The sequence below is a fragment of the Abramis brama genome (genome assembly GCF_963993115.1).
Source record: "Abramis brama genome assembly, chromosome: 2".
NCBI classification, from domain to species: domain Eukaryota; kingdom Metazoa; phylum Chordata; class Actinopteri; order Cypriniformes; family Leuciscidae; genus Abramis; species Abramis brama.
In genome coordinates, this window is record NC_139964.1 from 27299393 (window position 1) to 27319577 (window position 20185).

The 20185-nt window shown below is 38.4% G+C and overlaps 1 protein-coding gene across 4 annotated transcripts in view; it reads right to left on the reverse strand.

Moving 5' to 3' along the window:
- Positions 1-20185, reverse strand: part of inpp4b (inositol polyphosphate-4-phosphatase type II B) — a 181739-nt gene that overhangs the window by 123585 nt on the left and 37969 nt on the right. For all 4 annotated transcript variants that reach the window (XM_084093431.1, XM_084093430.1, XM_084093433.1 and 1 more), the window contains one exon: positions 15787-15866. In XM_084093431.1, coding sequence (XP_083949557.1) covers positions 15787-15866 — 80 coding nt within the window. The remainder of the gene's footprint in view (positions 1-15786; positions 15867-20185) is intronic.

Sequence of the window (20185 nt, forward strand, 5' to 3'; positions counted from 1 at the left end):
CACGGTCGAGTTTACTCGACAAGATGCGGCACTGAATAAAGCGGCCGATTTTGTCAAATAGGGTGTCAAATTTCGTTCGACCTCCCCTCCACTAGTTGGCAGACATGTCATACTTCATCCCCGACTCAAAAAAACGTCATGTTTCTATACAAAATCTTCGAGCTAGAGCGCATTGAATCAGTGCGAACAAAAGTGGAGCTAGTGTGGGAGTGAGCCATTTTATCAGAGCAATATTGTCAACGTCAGCGAGTATTTGCATTAGATTATTATTATTATTATTATCTAATGGCATCAATAAAGCTTACCCGCAATGAAGTGTTGGGTCTTCTATTCGCGGACCCTAATTCTGAAGGGGAATAACGTTATCTGCCTTCAGAAAATGACGGTGATTCTGAAAGTGAAAGTATAGCCCTACACCAAGCACAAACGGTGAATCCTTTGCCCAATATATATGCTCCTTTGCCCAATGTCAGTGGTGGGAACAATGTTTCCCGGGGTCGGAGTGTTCATCGCGAAGTTAGCAGGCGTGTTAGTGTTGTGGGGAACGAGGCGGCCGCGGGAGATTTTTACCGCGCTAGCCATGGTGACCGTGTGCGTCTCCGCAATCGCGGCAACAGTATAGTGGTGGAGGCTTTGTCTAATGCCACTGGGTATGTTAGACGAGGTCGGAGTATTCATAGGACAGTTAGGGGGCAACGTGGAGGCAGGGTGGGGAGTCGCAATGACAATGACAGTAGTCCGAGCTGTGCACACTCGGCGCGCGCGCGAGGCAGATCTGGCCGCGCCCGCGCTGCTGCTCGTAGCAGGAGAAGAGGCGGTGTGACACGGGGCAGAGGGGCTATATTATGCATAGTCTATCGCAAGACCACACCATGAAACACTACAAGAAATGTCACCTGGATGGATAGGGAGTCATTATCTCTACAGCAAAAGCCCTGCAACATAAATTATTTTAATTTTTTTTGTCTGCCAATTATTAGTAATCATTTACACTGTTGATTACTATCTATTTCCCTGACCATTTAGTAGTGTACAATATGTGTTCTTTTTTGTGTGTTCATGTCCTTGTGATGTGTGCATCTTTGTCAGCTAAAAAAACAACAACCAAAAAAAAAAGAAAAAAAAGAAAAAAAAGAAAAAGAAAATACTAACATTGTCTCTCGTCTTGTCTGGTCATCTCACTCATGATCTGTGGCTTGGCGTGGCGAGTGAGCTTTTGAACTAAACAGGTCTTGTCTACTTGTGTTTGTGTGTCATATGAATAATATGTGCCCCATATACATGGAATCAGAGTGCCTACTGTATGTAGTAAATGGAAAATCTCTACAGCAAAAGGCCAACCGCTACATGCATTCAGTTTGTTTCTACCATTTATTAGTAATGATTTACACAGTTTGTTCACTACTTACTATTTACCTGAGCTTTCAGTATTGTGCAATATAGCATACAGAAGGTGAGGGACATTTTTGGGGGAAAGAAGTGCTGCATTTTATCATTTAAACATGTGACTCTTCATGAAAATTCTATAATCCAAGATGGCCGCCACTATATGACGTCATAATATGCAAATTAGATGGGAAAATGTAATCCCTACATAAACTTTGGGTCATCCTTAATATTTCTCTAATTTACAGAAAGTCTTTATCTTTTATCACTTTTAAGATATAGCCTTTTGAAATTAAGATGTCAAAATCGAACGTTTTAGGAAAAAACCTCTGGCGCCTAAAGGGTTAATACAATATCAACAATATAGTTTTATTTATTTATTTATAATTCATTTATTACGTTAAAGTAATGAGGATATGGGGTAAATTCAGTGTGTCATGAAAATGCCAGAAATCTTGATAGTCCTAATAATAATAATAATAATAATAATGCAAAAATCTTGATAGTCCTAATAATAATAATAATAATGCAAAAATCTTGATAGTCCTAATAGTACTACTAATAATAAAAGCATAAAATATAATTAAAATAGTATTTAAGATAGTACGAGACATTTATTTCGGGGTAAAATGTCACTCCAAAAGAGTTGTTCTTGTCGAGTTTTATGCGATTGGTTCTTTTACTAGTATATGAAGAGTTGTTCAGCTCGCGTGGAGCCCATCATACACCCAGTCAAACAGAAAACATGGACACCGGAGCTCAGAGTGTGATCGGCAGGCGTGTGGATACGGTGCGCTGTGGGCAGAGAGGATGAGAGATGTTGATGCGAGGCATTGATATTGACAGTCTGGGCTGTTAGCATTCCGCCCGCTCGCTCCTGAAAGTCACTGGGATTAGATTCATCAGAGCTGATGCAATCCCAGCACTGCAACAGGGATGTCCTCCGACAACTGCCACTAATCCGCAGGCAACACACACTACTGAAACATAAGACAAGCCACATGACTAAAACAACACTGCAGAAACATTACTCTTCTAATGAAAGTGTGCATCTTGATCGTCACCTTTTTTGGCCCCAGAACGTATTTGGACACTTGGACAATTATGTATGAATATAATTTCAATAGACCAAAAAAAATCCACCCCTTTTAACCGGTTCTCTTCAGTAATTATCTCATCTGAATGGTACGAAAACTAAAAGTTCACACACACACACACAATATCATGGACATGATTCGAAAAAGTTAAATGGTCCTGAAAAAAAAAAAATAGTCACACTATTGTACTGTTCGCGCATTGAAAATAAATGGGAAATGAATTTCATCTAGTGGAAGCGTTTGGTACTGCGCCCAAACAAAGTCTTACTGAAAACTAATTTTTTTTTGTGATATCAACCACAAATTTGGAACACAACTTGTTTAGATTTTCTCACAGTTTTAGAGTAAAACGTGTTTTGGAAAATAAATTTTTCATATCAAAATTGAAAAAAAAGTATTTTTGTGCATTTTTCATAACAATAAACATAAAATTGTAAAAATTGAAGTTCACTTCAGCAATAATATTCCAAGTGACGACGACTTCCGCTCCAAAGCATTCAAGATTTGCGACAGTTTAAGTTGGAAAATTAATTTTCCGAGAATAAATGGATAACTATTTCATAAATACAATTTAGTACCATTAAATCCCCTAGAATGCAAAATATGAAATAAAAAACATTATAGAACTAAAATATAGTACAAATGTTTTGACCGCCACGAAAAAGAGCACAAGAGGCTTTTTTAGAGCGACTTAAGTGTCAGAAAGCATCCAAATACTTATTAGGGTTTACATTTCGCATAAATATTTTCATTGCTTTAACACAGTTCTTTCAAATTCCCTAATATTTCTAGCCTTTCCATAAACGTGGGAACACATTTTTACACAGAACCTATGAAAACTGTTCATTTGCAGTAGTGTAACATGCAATCAAGCGTGTAATGGTTGTTCCTGTAAACACTGCTGCTTCTAAAATGATGATTAGAGGCCCGATTGCCCGTTCGCTTCCATTATAATCCGCTCGCGCCGCGTCCCTGTCAGAGATGAAACAGCTTATTCCTTCCCCAAAAACACTGCTGACTTGAACGCGCGTGCCACGCTGTCGACCAAAGGCGTCTCATTTGGTGGTCATTAAAACAGTAAGCAGCTCCTCGAACTCTGCCCACGTGTGAGACAGTGACAAGCCGAGCTCATCCCTGTCTCTCCGGTGTCAGAGCCCACTTTCTCTGTCAGCCATTTTAACTCAGCGTGGAGGAGCTCTGTCTAATACCGCCAGACTAACAATGAGAAAAATGTCAGAGCAATGAAAAATGGAGGCGCTCCTCTGACAGTGCGCCCGCCGTGGGCTTAAATGTCAAAGCGGGATCGGCGGATGCCTGCTCTCTCACCTCAATAAACAGGTCTGTTTGTTAACCGTGTAATCCACGCGCTTTGAAACTGTTATGAACGGAAACTCATTAAGCATGACAGCTACGGCGTCTATGGTGCACTTACAGACTCTGCTGCTCTGAAACCTAGATTGATATTAGCTAACAACACACCAATAAGCATAAAAATACATAGTTATTTAGTCAGATTTCATGTTTATTAATATTAATGATTCAATGAATAATCAATATGATTAGGTGTACAAACAACTGGTGATTATTATAATATAATGCCTTAAATATGCAATTACACAGTCATTATACAGAAATTTCTGAATGGTCAGATTCAAGAGAGTGGTGTAAAAATATCTAATCTAATTAAAATATAATATTAGTTAAATAAATATGATTTATTTATTTATTCATAAATACATTGTTGCATTTTAATATTATGCATATTTGAAAATATTTAAGTAAAAACATTTTTTTTAAAGTAACTATACTAAAAAACATGAAAAGTACTATTAAATATTATTCCAAATTTATTCATGTTTTTTATTTTTTATTTTAGTATTTATCTTAAATATCTTAACATTAATATAAGTTTTTGAATGGACAACCATCTTGAATGGGCTTTTTACTGAGCTCTTTGCAGTGCATTATGGGATGATTGTCTCTGCAAAAGATACAGGCAATATTGAGTGCCTACCAAAATAATTAATGCTAAATAATTTTGCTGCCTATATTTCGGCACCAGAAGCGTGCATAGGTTGACTTCAAATGCTGGTTTTGAAACCACAGCCTCAAACATGAACGTTTTTTTTAAGGCCACAACTAGAACTGTGCACATGCGAATTTGTGTCGATGCATTATAGTTCATTATAGTTCGAGCTCCATCGCAATCCATGCAGCATGAAAACCAGCACTGACACTGAGGTCAAGTGAAATCCATCCAGTAAGTAACACATGCCAGCGTCCGATAACACAGCACAAAACTCAACACTTCTGCTAGGGCTGGAATCAGCCGCATGAAACCCCGAAACATCAAACCCAACCAGAGCAACGGCCCTCTGCTGGCATCCAAGCATGGAGATTACCTCCTCAGTGCATGCTCGTGTGCTTGCGGTGTGTAACAAGTGGTGACTAGCAGCAGATAAACCTGGGAGGGAGATGAGCAAGCCACACACACACACACACACACACACACTGCAGCATCAGAAGTAAAGTGTGACGTGTCAGTATTTCTCCAGCACAGCAGCACCTATCCCTTTTTCTGCTGGGCTCTGTATTTCACTGGATCAGATACTTGATGGCTTTTCCATCACCGTGGCAATAAGCCTGGCCTTAAGTGTGTGTGTGTGTGTGTGTGTGTGTGTGTGTGTGTGTGTGTGTGTGTGTGTGTGAGATGCTGCAGTGCTGTGATAGGCAGACTAGTAGAAGCCGGAGTTAAGTAGTTCTCTGATTAATCTCAGTATACAGAGCACAAATATACATACACTTGCTTGCCACCGTGTTCAGAGCTTAAACCAGTTCGGGTTTAGGATTACCGAATTACAAATCCCATATTCAGCTCAGACTGAAACAAGATGTGCATTTCCTGAACGAAACGGCTGTGTCTGCAAAGTTTTAAATAGGTTGGTAGCACTTTACAATAAGGTCTCATTGTATTAACTAACATAAACTAACAGTGAGCAACACATTTTTACAACGTTTATTCCTTTTTGTCAATGTTAGTTAATAAAAATACAATTGTTCATTGTTTGATCAGGTTAGTTCACAGTTCTGCAAAGTTCATTTTTTAAAAATGCATTAGTAAATGTTGGAATTAACAATAGCTTATAGTAAAGCGTTACCAAGAGCTGGTTTGACATGAGAATCAAGACAATGATTTTGAGCGACTTTGCAGATGTTAAAGGGTTTATTCACCGCTGGCAAAATGGGCTTTCAATAAAACTTGTCTGGCTTTGCCATAGAAAGGAGATTTTTTATAATCAGTGCTACTTGAATAGAACAAAAGGCTTATGTCTTCCCTTTTGCCCAATAGGAAAACTTCAACACCCATAATGCACTGGGCATGTTGCCATCCAAGGCCACTCCCACCAGTCTGCTATGGGTACGCCATAATACCGCCTTGCTTCAGTAGGAAATACTTATAAGCAAACTTCTAGTCATAATGGTGTCGACTTGTAATGTTCCCGGGTGCAAGAATTAAAAGAGTAAACATTGCAAAGAGTCGTAAATATGGAGAGAAAGCTGTGATGGAAAATCTGAAAAACCTCCATGTCCATGTAGGAAAGATGTTGTCATAGTGTCCCATTTTACCATAATGCTGTTTAAAGAGTAGACAGAGTACAATACGTTTTTCAGCGATAACCCAACCCTTACAATAACTGTTCTGTTAATAACCCTCTGCTGATCCGACCGATTCCAATAAACGCGGAAGTATAATAAATCCGTAGTTTTCACGGATGCCCTGGAGCTGTCAAAAGTCGGTTTGATTGCTGACAAATAAACATGAATTTCTCAGTTTAGGTAACACAGAGAACAAGTAAACATTGTTCATTTACATAGACAGTACTTCCAACATTGTAAGAATGCAAAGCAGGTTGAAAATCGGTTAATGTACACTTTAAATAGAAAAGAAAAAAAACTAATCACAGTTCATCATGCAAATAAATGCAATTCAGAATGCAAATGTCACAATGACATCATCACTGTAGTTCCATTTGAAATGCTGAACATTTTATTAAAGTCGATCTGACATTTTCAAATTGAATTTATAAACACAATGTTAAAAACCAATGTCAAAAGACTGAAACTACCTACACAACTAAATTGGAAGAAGCCTTTAGATTCAGGCTGAACTGACTGCAGAAGTTTAACACAGGGCGATAGGGAACAATCCTTGACCCGAATGTTGAGTAATAGGAATACAGCGCCGTCTTGAAAGAACATATTTCGATCAGACGGTATTCTTTTATTGTTTTAAGATTGTTTAAAGGTGTTTCTCATGAACTTGCTGAGAAAGAGCTGAGCATGTCAAAGTCTTTCAAAGTCAAACATACATCACAGACGAAATTAAAAAGTCAAAATTACATCACAGCTGATTTATTCAGGAAATTACATTCATTTTGACAATGTTAATTTCACATAATTTAGTTTCTATAAGAACTGAAACACATTAGCGGCAACCAAACAGAAATACAATTATGTGCAGCATTTAGATAATTCACTGGGTCTAATGCAGCGTTGCTCAAATAAAAATGGGGCCAGGTCTGTTCTTATGGGGTCCCGAGCAGCAGAAACGACTGTTAAATACACATAATAAAACCTTAAGTAACCTTAATTAATATAACCATAGTCCAGGACCTGCAAAATAAACAGGTTTATCAATTTTTCAAAAGGAGGAAACTTTCATATAGAGGGGATCATTTGAAAAGTGCCAGCCATGTCAAAGGTCTCTAAACCAAGAACCTCCAGATCAACTCTCACCAAACCCATCATGGGTTTTATGCGGGCTTAAAAATCACCAAGTTAGGGTCTAATTCTGGCCAGTGTCGGCAAAGCAATGAAATTATACTGAGCGCAGCACATAACAGAACCAGCGTCTTGTTTACACCCGGTTTATGGTCTATGGAAAGAGGTAGTTTATTGAGGGTGGAAAAGAAAGAGAGACACTGCTATAAAAAACACTCAATGTGTGGGGAGTAAATATGTGTGGTGATCTGATGTGATACACATATATATACAGTGAGGAAAATAAGTATTTGAACACCCTGCTATTTTGCAAGTTCTCCCACTTAGAAATCATGGAGGGGTCTGAAATTGTCATCGTAGGTGCATGTCCACTGTAAGAGACATAATCTAAAAAAAAAAATCCAGAAATCACAATGTATGATTTTTTAACTATTTATTTGTATGATACAGCTGCAAATAAGTATTTGAACACCTGAGAAAATCAATGTTAATATTTGGTACAGTAGCCTTTGTTTGCAATTACAGAGGTCAAACGTTTCCTGTAGTTTTTCACCAGGTTTGCACACACTGCAGGAGGGATTTTGGCCCACTCCTCCACACAGATCTTCTCTAGATCAGTCAGGTTTCTGGGCTGTCGCTGAGAAACACGGAGTTTGAGCTCCGTCCAAAGATTCTCTACTGGGTTTAGGTCTGGAGACTGGCTAGGCCACGCCAGAACCTTGATATGCTTCTTACAGAGCCACTCCTTGGTTATCCTGGCTGTGTGCTTCGGGTCATTGTCATGTTGGAAGACCCAGCCTCGACCCATCTTCAATGCTCTAACTGAGGGAAGGAGGTTGTTCCCCAAAATCTCGCAATACATGGCCCCGGTCATCCTCTCCTTAATACAGTGCAGTCGCCCTGTCCCATGTGCAGAAAAACACCCCCAAAGCATGATGCTACCACCCCCATGCTTCACAGTAGGGATGGTGTTCTTGGGATGGTACTCATCATTCTTCTTCCTCCAAACACGTTTAGTGGAATTATGACCAAAAAGTTCTATTTTGGTCTCATCTGACCACATGACTTTCTCCCATGACTCCTCTGGATCATCCAAATGGTCATTGGCAAACTTAAGACGGGCCTTGACATGTGCTGGTTTAAGCAGGGGAACCATCCGTGCCATGCATGATTTCAAACCATGACGTCTTAGTGTATTACCAACAGTAACCTTGGAAACGGTGGTCCCATCTCTTTTCAGGTCATTGACCAGCTCCTCCCGTGTAGTTCTGGGCTGATTTCTCACCTTTCTTAGGATCATTGAGACCCCACGAGGTGAGATCTTGCATGGAGCCCCAGTCCGAGGGAGATTGACAGTCATGTTTAGCTTCTTCCATTTTCTAATGATTGCTCCAACAGTGGACCTTTTTTCACCAAGCTGCTTGGCAATTTCCCCATAGCCCTTTCCAGCCTTGTGGAGGTGTACAATTTTGTCTCTAGTGTCTTTGGACAGCTCTTTGGTCTTGGCCATGTTAGTAGTTGGATTCTTACTGATTGTATGGGGTGGACAGGTGTCTTTATGCAGCTAACGACCTCAAACAGGTGCATCTAATTTAGGATAATAAATGGAGTGGAGGTGGACATTTTAAAGGCAGACTAACAGGTCTTTGAGGGTCAGAATTCTAGCTGATAGACAGGTGTTCAAATACTTATTTGCAGCTGTATCATACAAATAAATAGTTAAAAAATCATATATTGTGATTTCTGGATTTTTTTTTTTAGATTATGTCTCTCACAGTGGACATGCACCTACGATGACAATTTCAGACCCCTCCATGATTTCCAAGTGGGAGAACTTGCAAAATAGCAGGGTGTTCAAATACTTATTTTCCTCACTGTACATATCTATATCTATATCTATATCTAGATCTATATATATATATATATATATATGGTATAATTTTTGACATTAGTTAATGCTTTTGGTATCGTGAACAAAAAACTTTTTATAGCATTTATTAATGTAAAATAAAAATCTGTTATTATTGAACTAGTATTAATAATAATGATTCTTAACACCTTTTTATGCATTTTATTTTTGTTTATTGTTACTTCACATTTGTTCATAACTTGAAATGTTAAAAAAGTATTGTACATTGTATCGATTGTATCGACTGTACAATTAAATTTAACATTAACAAAGTATTTAAAAGTACAAATATAACAGTAAAAGATAATGTTCATTGTTCATTCATATAAGACCTAATGCAATGACTAATGTTTACAAACTGAACCTTACTGTAAAGCTTCCAATTAGACCAATTTGAAGAATTTTAAAAATGTCTGTATACAAATGTTTATTAATCAAAAAAAATAAAAAATAAATCACTCCACCTATACAGAATGCAATAAAAAATGCATGCAAAAACTTTTAATCAGTGATTATATGCACATTATAAATGCATATTTTCCAATCACAGTCCATATTCCTGTTAAACATTTATTCCAAATATCGGTTCAGCTGTAGTGTAATATTCCTGTATAGCGTATACGAGCAAATAAATCCAGAACAAACAAAGACATCAATGTTTTCTTCCCTGTACTGTGTTCTGTTTGCTCTTGGCATTTATTACACTGCATTTAGCAGACTGATTTAATCAAATCATTCATCTTCATTTCAACAATAGCAGACGAGAGGCTAAAGGATGAATAGGGAAATGTAGGCCAGCAACCCTTCTAAAGACATTCATCTGCATGCTGAATTATGTTCATTTCATTTAAGGTTATAAATGATTCTCTCTCCTCCTCGAGCTTGACATATTCCTGCTGGCGGTTATCTCGCATATCTCAAAGATATGCATAAACGTTCACCTACAGGAGAGACTCAAAACAAGGTGTTTATGTGACGCGTGCATAATTGAAATACGGCCGTATTAAATTCTCCTCTCAAACTCCCTGTCAGATCTGATCGTACATGCGTTTTATAAATGAGCCTCCAGATGTCTCTAAACACTTTCTTCCTGAAATTCTCTGGTGACCTGGATGAACTTCCAAAGACACTCATTCTTCAAAGCACACTTCCTTCCTGATACACACCAACAGATGAGTGTGTGAACAAAGCCGTGCTGAGTAATGGTTGGTCAGGTGCTAATAAGACGAGGGTTAACGTTACCCCATTATTTATCTAACGACAACTGCGAAGGAAAGGGAGGTGTCATTTGAGGTGAACAAAGCATCACGGGATAAGATCTGAAAACTGCCTTCCTGGTCGTCCATTACTGGAAGAGCTGTATTTATTATTGGTGGATACGAAAGCCCGTGGCTCTACGGTGGAGAAAGAGTAATGGTAAATTTTGATCATGTGTGCCATGATAACCAATCACATTACAGCCTTGACTTCATTGAATTTCATTAAGAGTAGTGCAACAGTCAATCACTGCTAGAAATAAAGGAGAAGTGCCTTAAACTGAATCCCATCTGTTGCACAATTGTCCATAACTTCTCTTATAAAACAGCATTTTTTTTTCGGTGTAAACTCTGAAAATAGATCTATCCCAAACGAATGTTTAAGAACAAACATGTTGAAGATTAGCAGACAGGCTATCGATTCATTAAATTATTCCGTTTTCCCACAAAAGCAGTTTATTCAGCGTAGGGAGAAAACCTTGGATGCTTGCCTAAAGCGTTTTTTTTACTGGACTTGTCAATAGCAACATACAGCATTAGCATGTAGCAAATAATTGTCAGTTTTATGTTCAGTTCATGCTAAAAGATTCTGCATTTTAAAACAATTTTAAAGAGGACCTATTATGCTTTTTTCATGTTCATCTTTCTTTAGTGTGTGATGTTGTTGTTTAAGCATGAAAAAGGTCAGCAAAGTTACAAAGTCCCTCTGACAGGAGTTATTCTCTATATCAGTGTCACTGTTTCTGAACTTCCTGAAACGCCTCCATTGTAGTCTTCAGGAATAAACACGTCACAATATTCCTCATTTAAATAATTCCCGCCAAAGGCATACACTAAATAAAGGGGCGGGACCTGGTTGAGTGAGTTAGTAGTGTGTTAAACTCGTCGTTATGGTAAGGGGCGGGACATTTCCCAAACACGCTCGAAGCGCTTGACCAATCACAACACACGGGTCCAGCCGACCAATCAGAGCACAGTGTGTTTTTCAGATGGAGGGGCTTCAGAGACGGGAACTAAACAGAGCGTTACTGACAGACTGGGAAGAGAGGGGCTGCAACAATGGAGAATATGTGAAAAACAATGTGTTTTAAATATTGAAGCATGAAAACTTATTTCATGAAAGCTTTTCTCTTCTAAATGTTCTCATTTACTTTTAATCAACCCCAAACAGGGTCCAAAATTAAAGCTGAATTCAGTCATTTTTTCCTTCATTACGAAAAGTTTTATTCCTAAAAGAACGACTGTACTTTTAAAAAATAATCCACACTCACATGAAATGAAATGTCTCACATTTTTGTGTGATGCTAGTTGGAAGTGCCAAATGCAATTTTATCTTGAAAAATTGGCTTTAGCATCTTGCAAGTCAAAATATAAGAGATTAAAATGAGAGAAAACAGCCAACAACTTTTTCCTCAGAAGTAGGAGTTTGTCTAAGATGGCAACACACGTACAATATTCCTCACATTAAGCCAGAAAAACGAACATATTAATAACAAAAACTCAATCCATCTTCTTCCGTTTCTGTGAAAGGAGTAGTTGCACAGAAAGACAACAACAGTTGCTCTTAAAAAAAAGGTTCAACTGTGTTCTATTTAGAACCCTTGGGTTCTTGACTCAAGTTTGAAGAACCCTTTGTGCCAAAAAGGTTTTATATAAAGAAAAATGTCTTAAATGATTGCATAATACTTTCATGTTTAACAGTTTATTTCATACAATTTAATTCAAATTAAAAAATGAATTAAAACAAAATTCATTACTTAAAGCTAAATCCATAAAATGATGAACACTTAAAATGTTCTATATATGAAGCGTCAGACAGAACCCTTTAGGTTCTAAATAGAACCTTTTCTTTTAAGAGTGATAAGTGACAAAATAATAGTGACCAAAGATTGTAGAAAATGTACTCAGTTAACTAGCAGGTGAGACTAAAAGTGAAATCTTTTAGTTAATGCATTATATTAACCAACATTAAATAATGGGACCTGGCATTAGTACGTGTACCAAAAAAATCTGTAATTTTGCGACCTAAACTCACAGATGATGGAGCTTTCATTAAGTGCAGGAGAAATTTAATTTAGTGCAAGACCGACCTGCTAACATTTAGAGGACGCAAGATTTCATTGGCCATGGGTACGGCATGTCTCAAAGAGAAGCTTGGCATAAACTCTCTCTCAATCAATACACCGACTGTAAAGTGATTGAATTCAAGACTCGGAGATCTCCACTGCAGACCGCTGTTTATTGCCCTACACTCCGAGCATCTGAGACTGCTTGGATAAGGATCTATAAATAACTGAATGTGCCATGATATAGAGAGAGGAAGAGATAAGGCAGAAAAGAAAAGGTGACCTGCGAGGGGAGGAACAGAGGAAAGACAAGACTTCCTGAAACACAGCGCAGCAAACCTGACAACTGTGTGAAAGGTCTCGGCCGGGGCGAGCAATAGAGTCGCAAACAAACGCTACGGACGGATGCATTGCTTTCCTATTATTTTCACAGCAAAAACAACCCAAGTCGAAATCTTTGCTGAAAAGCATTTTTTCACATATAAACTAAAAGGGAGGAGGGCTGATCATGAACTTTTGAAGATGTAGGGCTCAAGAGCACCGCCCTCTTTTTCAGCAGCTTTGTTTCTGAAAGTATTTTCCCCTTCCCATTGTTCTTCAAAGGCCTTTCAGAAAACCAGCCAGTTCTACGCCATGATCCAAGCAAAGCTGTGAGATAAATCCCCACATTATAACATTTGATTCGAATCTATTACTGTTGGAAAAAAACAACTAAGGAAACTTGGAATTTTGAAGTAACTAAGTATTTTACTAATATTTATTTACAATAAAAACATAAAAAATATAATAAATGAATAAATGTAGCGGTAACACTTTAGTTTAGGGTCCAATTCTCACTATTAACTAGTGCTTATTATCATGCATATTACTAGGATATTGGCTGTTTATTAGTACTTATAAAGGACATCATACTTACTTATTTTGCATGATCATATTCTATATCCCTCTATCCACCCAATACCTAAACTTAACAACAAGCTTAATAACTATTAATAAGCAGTAATTAGTAAATGAGTTTATTGAGGCAAAAGTCATAGTTTATAGTTACTTAATAGTGATAATTGGACCCTAATCTAAAGTGTGATCAAGGTAATTTATATGTATGCATTGAAAAAATTTATTATATATATATATATATATATATATATATGACCAATGCTTTAAAAAAAACCTGTATGTGAACAAATGCAATATATAGTGGGGTCCAAAGGTCTGACCACTTTAAACATGTTTTTTTTTTTGTATTTAATTAGAAAAGGTTTTAGATTTCTGAAAAATTCACACACACACACACACACAAAATATCTACACTATTTCTAGGTCACTTATCAAACAAGTACATTTATTTATTTGATTAGTGACCTAGAAATAGTGTAGAAATTTTTGTGAATTTTTCAGAAATCTAAAGCTATTTCTATACTGAAAAAGGCTCTCTGAAGCTCAAGATGCTCTTTGGAAAATCTAAAGTCACGCTTGAGCTTCAGTGCCGCTGTTATTAAAGCGCAAGAGACACAAACCAAATACAGCGACAATCTGAAATCCATCATCATTTTTCCAATCCAGCTTTTTACAATATGGAAAAAAAATGTCATTTTCACAAGCAGTCTGAGACTTGGACCCCGAGCACTGTAACGCCTTGCTGCATTACACAAGAGACAGCGCAGTGCTTTTGTACTTCTGCTGCTCCGCACCAAGAGAAACGCTATTCTGAGCATCAAGGGAGACAGAAAGAGAGACAGAGAGCAAACAACCAGCCAGAGACAGACAAACAGAACAAACAACATGAAGCAAAGGCCAGTGTCTACACTGTAACATGACCAATATGCCAATTAAAGGGAAACAACAATCAATATTAATACCAATCTATGAAGGAATTCCACATTGCGGTGTGCAGGGAATCGCAAACACAACATTATCAATTGTGATGACTAAGCAGATGTCGAAACACACACCGATTCTGCTCCAAAACACAGCAAGCTTTCTTAATGTGTACTAGCATAACGGCCAAGAGAATTATGAGGGCGCTTTTCATAGGCAGCAACTAAGCAAACAGCCCTCCAATTTGGCCAAAACAAGCTATCTTTTGAGGTAGCCGTGTGGTAGAGCTTTAAAATGAGCTTTGGAGCGAATCCAGTGTGTCCGTGTCCACAGGAAAGAATAACTGCACTGGAGCAGCTGTTTGAATAGGAAATCGCTTAGTGAACGACAACAAGGCAACAAAACTGTTGGTTTAAAGTCCTGATGGCATGTTGCAGATGCTTCTGGATATGAATGTGTCCTGCCCGCACCATCTGTACTACTTTACTACCAATTTGTCATTTAATTGGAGCTCAAAAATGATTTACAGTACATTTACAGGAACAACCCCACTGGGAGGAGATCATCATTCATGATTTATTCAAACCTTGTGGGCTTTGAACTTGCAATCGTTTAGGTTGCATGACCATCCATAACCATTATATCACACAACATCTCTTTCTCCACAACACACTACACAGTTTTCATATTTACCCCCTTTTGCAGCCCTTACCTTCATCAAAATTATCCAAACTTGATAATATTAAGATAATATAGGGATGGATGCTATAGCTAAAATATTTGATATTAATATAATCAGTCATTTTTGCTGGAACTTTAACAAAACAATGATTCATATCTTAAATTAAAATGTGTTAAATATCTATTTTTGTATGAAATTACACTGAATTAAATGACAAACGACAGGTTCTTCATCCCATTCAGTTATTATTCGGAACTTTATGGATGAGGAACAAATTGATGAGTCCACAAAAACAGCTTCAAGTCACTCGAGTTAGCAACAAAATCCTCAAAACAGTCAAACTAATATCTTAAATCTGATAGTTCTGAGTCTAAATTCAAAGATTTAATTTCAAAGTCTTTATTGTACAGTATTTATGCTATAAAATAACCTGATGTGCAACGGTTCTCTGCAATAGCTAAACTCTCTACGTCTTAACCAGTTTGGGAAACATCCTACTCCGTATTTAGCATAAACAAATCTACCACCCACCCAGTCCTACACCATACAATGAAAACTCAAGCTGTGCATTCATTGGACAGTCAGACTGAGATGTGTGGCAGCTAAATATGTGCCAAATACAGGAGCAGATGGCCTGTTTTCTGCTGGAGTCTCAGCACTGTTTGATCAGCTGTGACATCATCTACCTCCAGAGAGTTCGTCGCATGAGCACGAAACACAGCGAATGAAGTTTCGCCATAAAACGACGGCACAGCCTGAATAAAGTGAATGATAAAGCAACGCGACTCACCTCAGGCTGAGAGAAAGCTGCTGGTCTTTGAACTGGAGGAGATCGGCCACCGAGAAGCTGCTACTTCCCAAGAAGTTGCTCTAAAGAGGAAACACAGCAGAATCTGGTCATGAAACCATGTACAGATGATCTGTTGAACACGTGCGGTTATACACACTTCTGGAGAGTTTCTTACTGTACATGCACTGTTCATTAATGTTTAAAGACGTACTACAACCATCAGTGTTACAGTTGATTTTTCGCAAACAGGATCGAATTTTAAATGTAATGTAGCGGAATTAAAACGAATTGAAATTCAAATTCATGATGGATGATGGATGGATGGATGGATGGATGAATGGATGGATAGATAGCTGAACTGGAGGAGTGTTTCTCTCAGATACAGCAGTTTAAGCACAACTGCTCTGTCAAACAACATAATGACAAAACAGAGACATAAATGTGGACTGGAAGCGCTCATCATTCTGGGTTTGCTTTTTCCGCTGAGAGAGATCTGTTCATACCAAGGACATGCAGCCCTCTACGCTGCTTTAATTGGTAATTACAACACACACACACACACACACACACACACGCGCACACACAGGAATCCCTCGACATTTCTCAACAATTAATTACCGTGCCACCTTCTTCACTGGAAAGGCTCAAACAGGGCCAAACAGACCCTGTTAAGTTGACAAGACAAACCAAATGAGAACCAAATTCAATATTAATAACGTCTTGGTTACGAATGTAAAAGAGAACGGAGACGTGACAGACTGAAAGGTTGACTGATTATGTTGTAGTCGATGTAGCTATGCTTGTTCGTGTCATATACAGTTTATTACATATTATAAGTTAGAGCTGGAATCGTGACACTCTATATGTGTGTAACGGCCACCCAACGTGTGACTTGCATACACACATTTTGGTACGCTTGGAAATGTTCCCTTAAGAAAGCGAACCAAATGCAACATTCAAAACATTTTAAGGGTGTGTTCACACTTGTAGTTCGGTTCACTTGGCTGGTTTGGTCAGGACCAAAAAAGAAAATTAGCGTTCACATAGGTATTTTAACACCGAACCTAAAGATGCCGGACCTAAAGTCATAGGGATTCGTTCACAACCTGATTAGTCGGGTTTATTCTGTATATTTCGCAACAGAACTTACCGAACATCCAAAACAATGCTGTGTTCTGGGATAAATGCGCGTAGCTTCATATGATGGTATTCTGACCAGCTGATAACTCTTGAATAGCTTATAAAATGTGTAAAGGAGTCAAAACAGCAGCAGAAATCCCTCCGTCACACACACACACACACACACACACACAGATCTGCTGTGAGGAGACACGGTTCTGATGCCTGTACTGAACTGTGATGAGCAACATCACGACTATGATGAGAAAAAACAGGAACGCTTGAGGATTCTGTCCTTTTTAGGGTCGCATCTTGTGACATCACGTCCTGTTTTTGGCTTGTTTACATGTCTTTGGTCCGTGTTGTCTTCATATTTCAGTCGAACCGCACCAGAGTTGGTTTGGAGGCGGATTGAGACTCATCTTTTCAGCGTCTCGCTCCACTTGTTTGGTGCAACAGAGTTCAGACAGCAGCTTTCGCACTAACAGAGCAATCGCACCAGAGTTCACTTTAACATGCCAAGTGTGAACACACCCAATCCTGTGTCAGAACAAAGCAAACGGGTTGTGCACTCTTATTGGTACCTGAAAGCAACATTACATTTTCTTTGTTTTGAAACCCTAGTTGTGTCTGTGTTTCAAACAACATTCCTCTACTGTTCCTCACCTCCACAAATCCAACTCGCTTTAAAAACCTTGGAAAGCAAACATGAGCGGCACTAAATGTTCCCGCCGTTTTCCCTTTTTAAATAAAGATTTACTCAAAACAGCATGCATATAGTGTTCACCAAGACATAAGTGTTGTCACAGATCAAGACGGGATGTCACGGTTGTGCATGACATGATGAAATACGCGGGAATACTGTGAACAGCTTCGCTCTGACAGCGATGTGGGATAATTGGGAACAAGAGTGTTTATTCCTGAGCAGAAATTGGTTTAGCATCATCATCGCTTTAATTTGGCTAAATAAGAAGGTCGCCAGCCACTCGATGTGAGGTTAAAACAGACTGGATAGTAATTTATTGATGTATTACATGTGCTAAAAAAGGTTACGGGCCAATTCACAGCATCGACAAAGACTTGAGTGAAAGAGCTGGATGTGAGTCGAGATAATAGCTAAATACTCTACATGTACCCTGAATAACATTCAAAGTACAAATACTCCTCTAGCTTGTCTTGATCTACGTCTCTTTTAAAACCTGACAAAATGGCAGTGCTGGAGGAACAATCTCAGGCATCATTACTCCACAAAACATGCTGAACATTATGCTAAGTGTGAGAGAGAGATCAGTCGTGCAACTCAGGAAAACTCTGTCCACGCAGCAGAATCGTTTTCAGAGAGCCAAGAGATTCATCCGCTGAGGCTTGTTATCTACATATAACTACGACAATAAGTGCATAGGCAAAATTCATGCATGTAAACACGTACACTGGTTATTCAAAGGGCTGTGCCACGATGAATCGCATCCCAAATAAAATCCCATAATTTATGAGTGCCCAAACTCTATAGTAAGTAGTTAATTAATATTACCCAGACAGCAACATAGTGTCGGCCCAGATCCGGCCCACATCTGGTACACGTGGATGTGGGCCAGATCTGGGCCGAAACTGTGTTTCTGTCTGGGTACTCAGTACTTATTTGAGTAAGTACAATGTAACTACGTCACCTTAAAATAAAGTGTAACCAAAGTTTGTTTTTATGCAGTAAATATGTCCTCAGACTCAATGCAAAAGGCCTTAAATACATATTAGTGATATTTATTCTAGATACAGATGCATTAATGATATGACAACATGCAAATACATAGCAAAATTTAAGTATTAATTTATTACTAATAAATTTAAGAAATAGTAACCTCAGCAATCCGTTTTGGTATTTTGCATAACCTCTCATTTCATAAGATCTCTTGCATTATTTTGCTGTAAGTACAGTATGGTTTACATCTCTACCTTCAAAATGGCAGGAAATAATTGCACTTCAGGTGCTTTCATTTTACTCCTTTGCTAACAGTATTTTGGTGGCATTTTTGGCCACAATGTTCATGCCTTTCTACCTTATATACATGTATTACTCAACAGTTCCTGAAAAACTTGAACTTGAACAAAACTGAAAACCATAAAGTATGTGATCAGGGATTCTCAACATGAATCAAACCTCAAAATTAGGCCTTTAGCAAGCATTCGTTTCATTGATATGGCCATATCTGTAATACACGAGACAGACAGGTGTTTAGGGAAGTGCTTCGGTGGTTTTTAGTTTCTATTAAGTGTTTCTAGAGCGAATAATAAAACCCAAACTGACCTTTTATCCCAGATGGCCTTTAGCCCTGTTGTACTTTATAAACACTTCACCTTCACCACTTCTCCCTAACACGCTTGCATGCAGACACACTCACAACAGTGTGAAATCTTGATAACAAACCACCTGCAGCGTAATGATTTTTGTCATGCTGCATTGTTTTCTTTCTTTCTTCCTTCTTTCCGTGCCGAAGCTCTCGAGGCGACTCATGAAGGACCAGACATCACCGCACAAATAGTCTCAGTCTCAGGATGAGTCACACGCGAGAGCGTTTTTATCTCGTGTACTTTTCCAACTGTTGGTGGAGGAATTTTCTGCTTTTAAAGGGCATCCTTTGCACTGACCCTTTTCTACACGAACACTTCCTTCCTCATCGCTTTTACTCTAATAGATCGGTTTCTTGGGTGCGTTGCAAGATAACAACCACACACACACATACACACGCACACACAAAAAACCACCCATGGAAACAAAATGCATGAGCATAAACCAAATACATTGACAAAACAAGCTATTTATACTATAAAAAAACAAACAAAATCTATGTAACATAAACATACAGCAAATAAATGCGCATGGACGCGCACACACACACACACACACACACAGAGAGAAACTGTGGAGATGCATTCCCTCAGCAGTTTATAGATAGAGTAAGAGAATCTACTCATCATTCAAGCTCACGAACAAAAATTTACCAATCAAGTTTGAGTATTTCCTGAAGGAAAAAGCAACACGATCAAGGCAGCAAAAGATGTTACGGTTTAAAGCGAGTGTATGTTAGTCTTTGATTCGGTGAATGAAACGCTGCATCAGAGACGCTTTGTCACGTCACGCAGCACAGACACATCTTCACACGAGAAACAACACATGCGGCGATGTACAGTTACATATATGCAAGGAAGACCAATCATGGTGCATGTAGATATCGCAGTGACATAGTTGCTGTTGGACTCTATCAATGTAAGTCAACAGAAAATG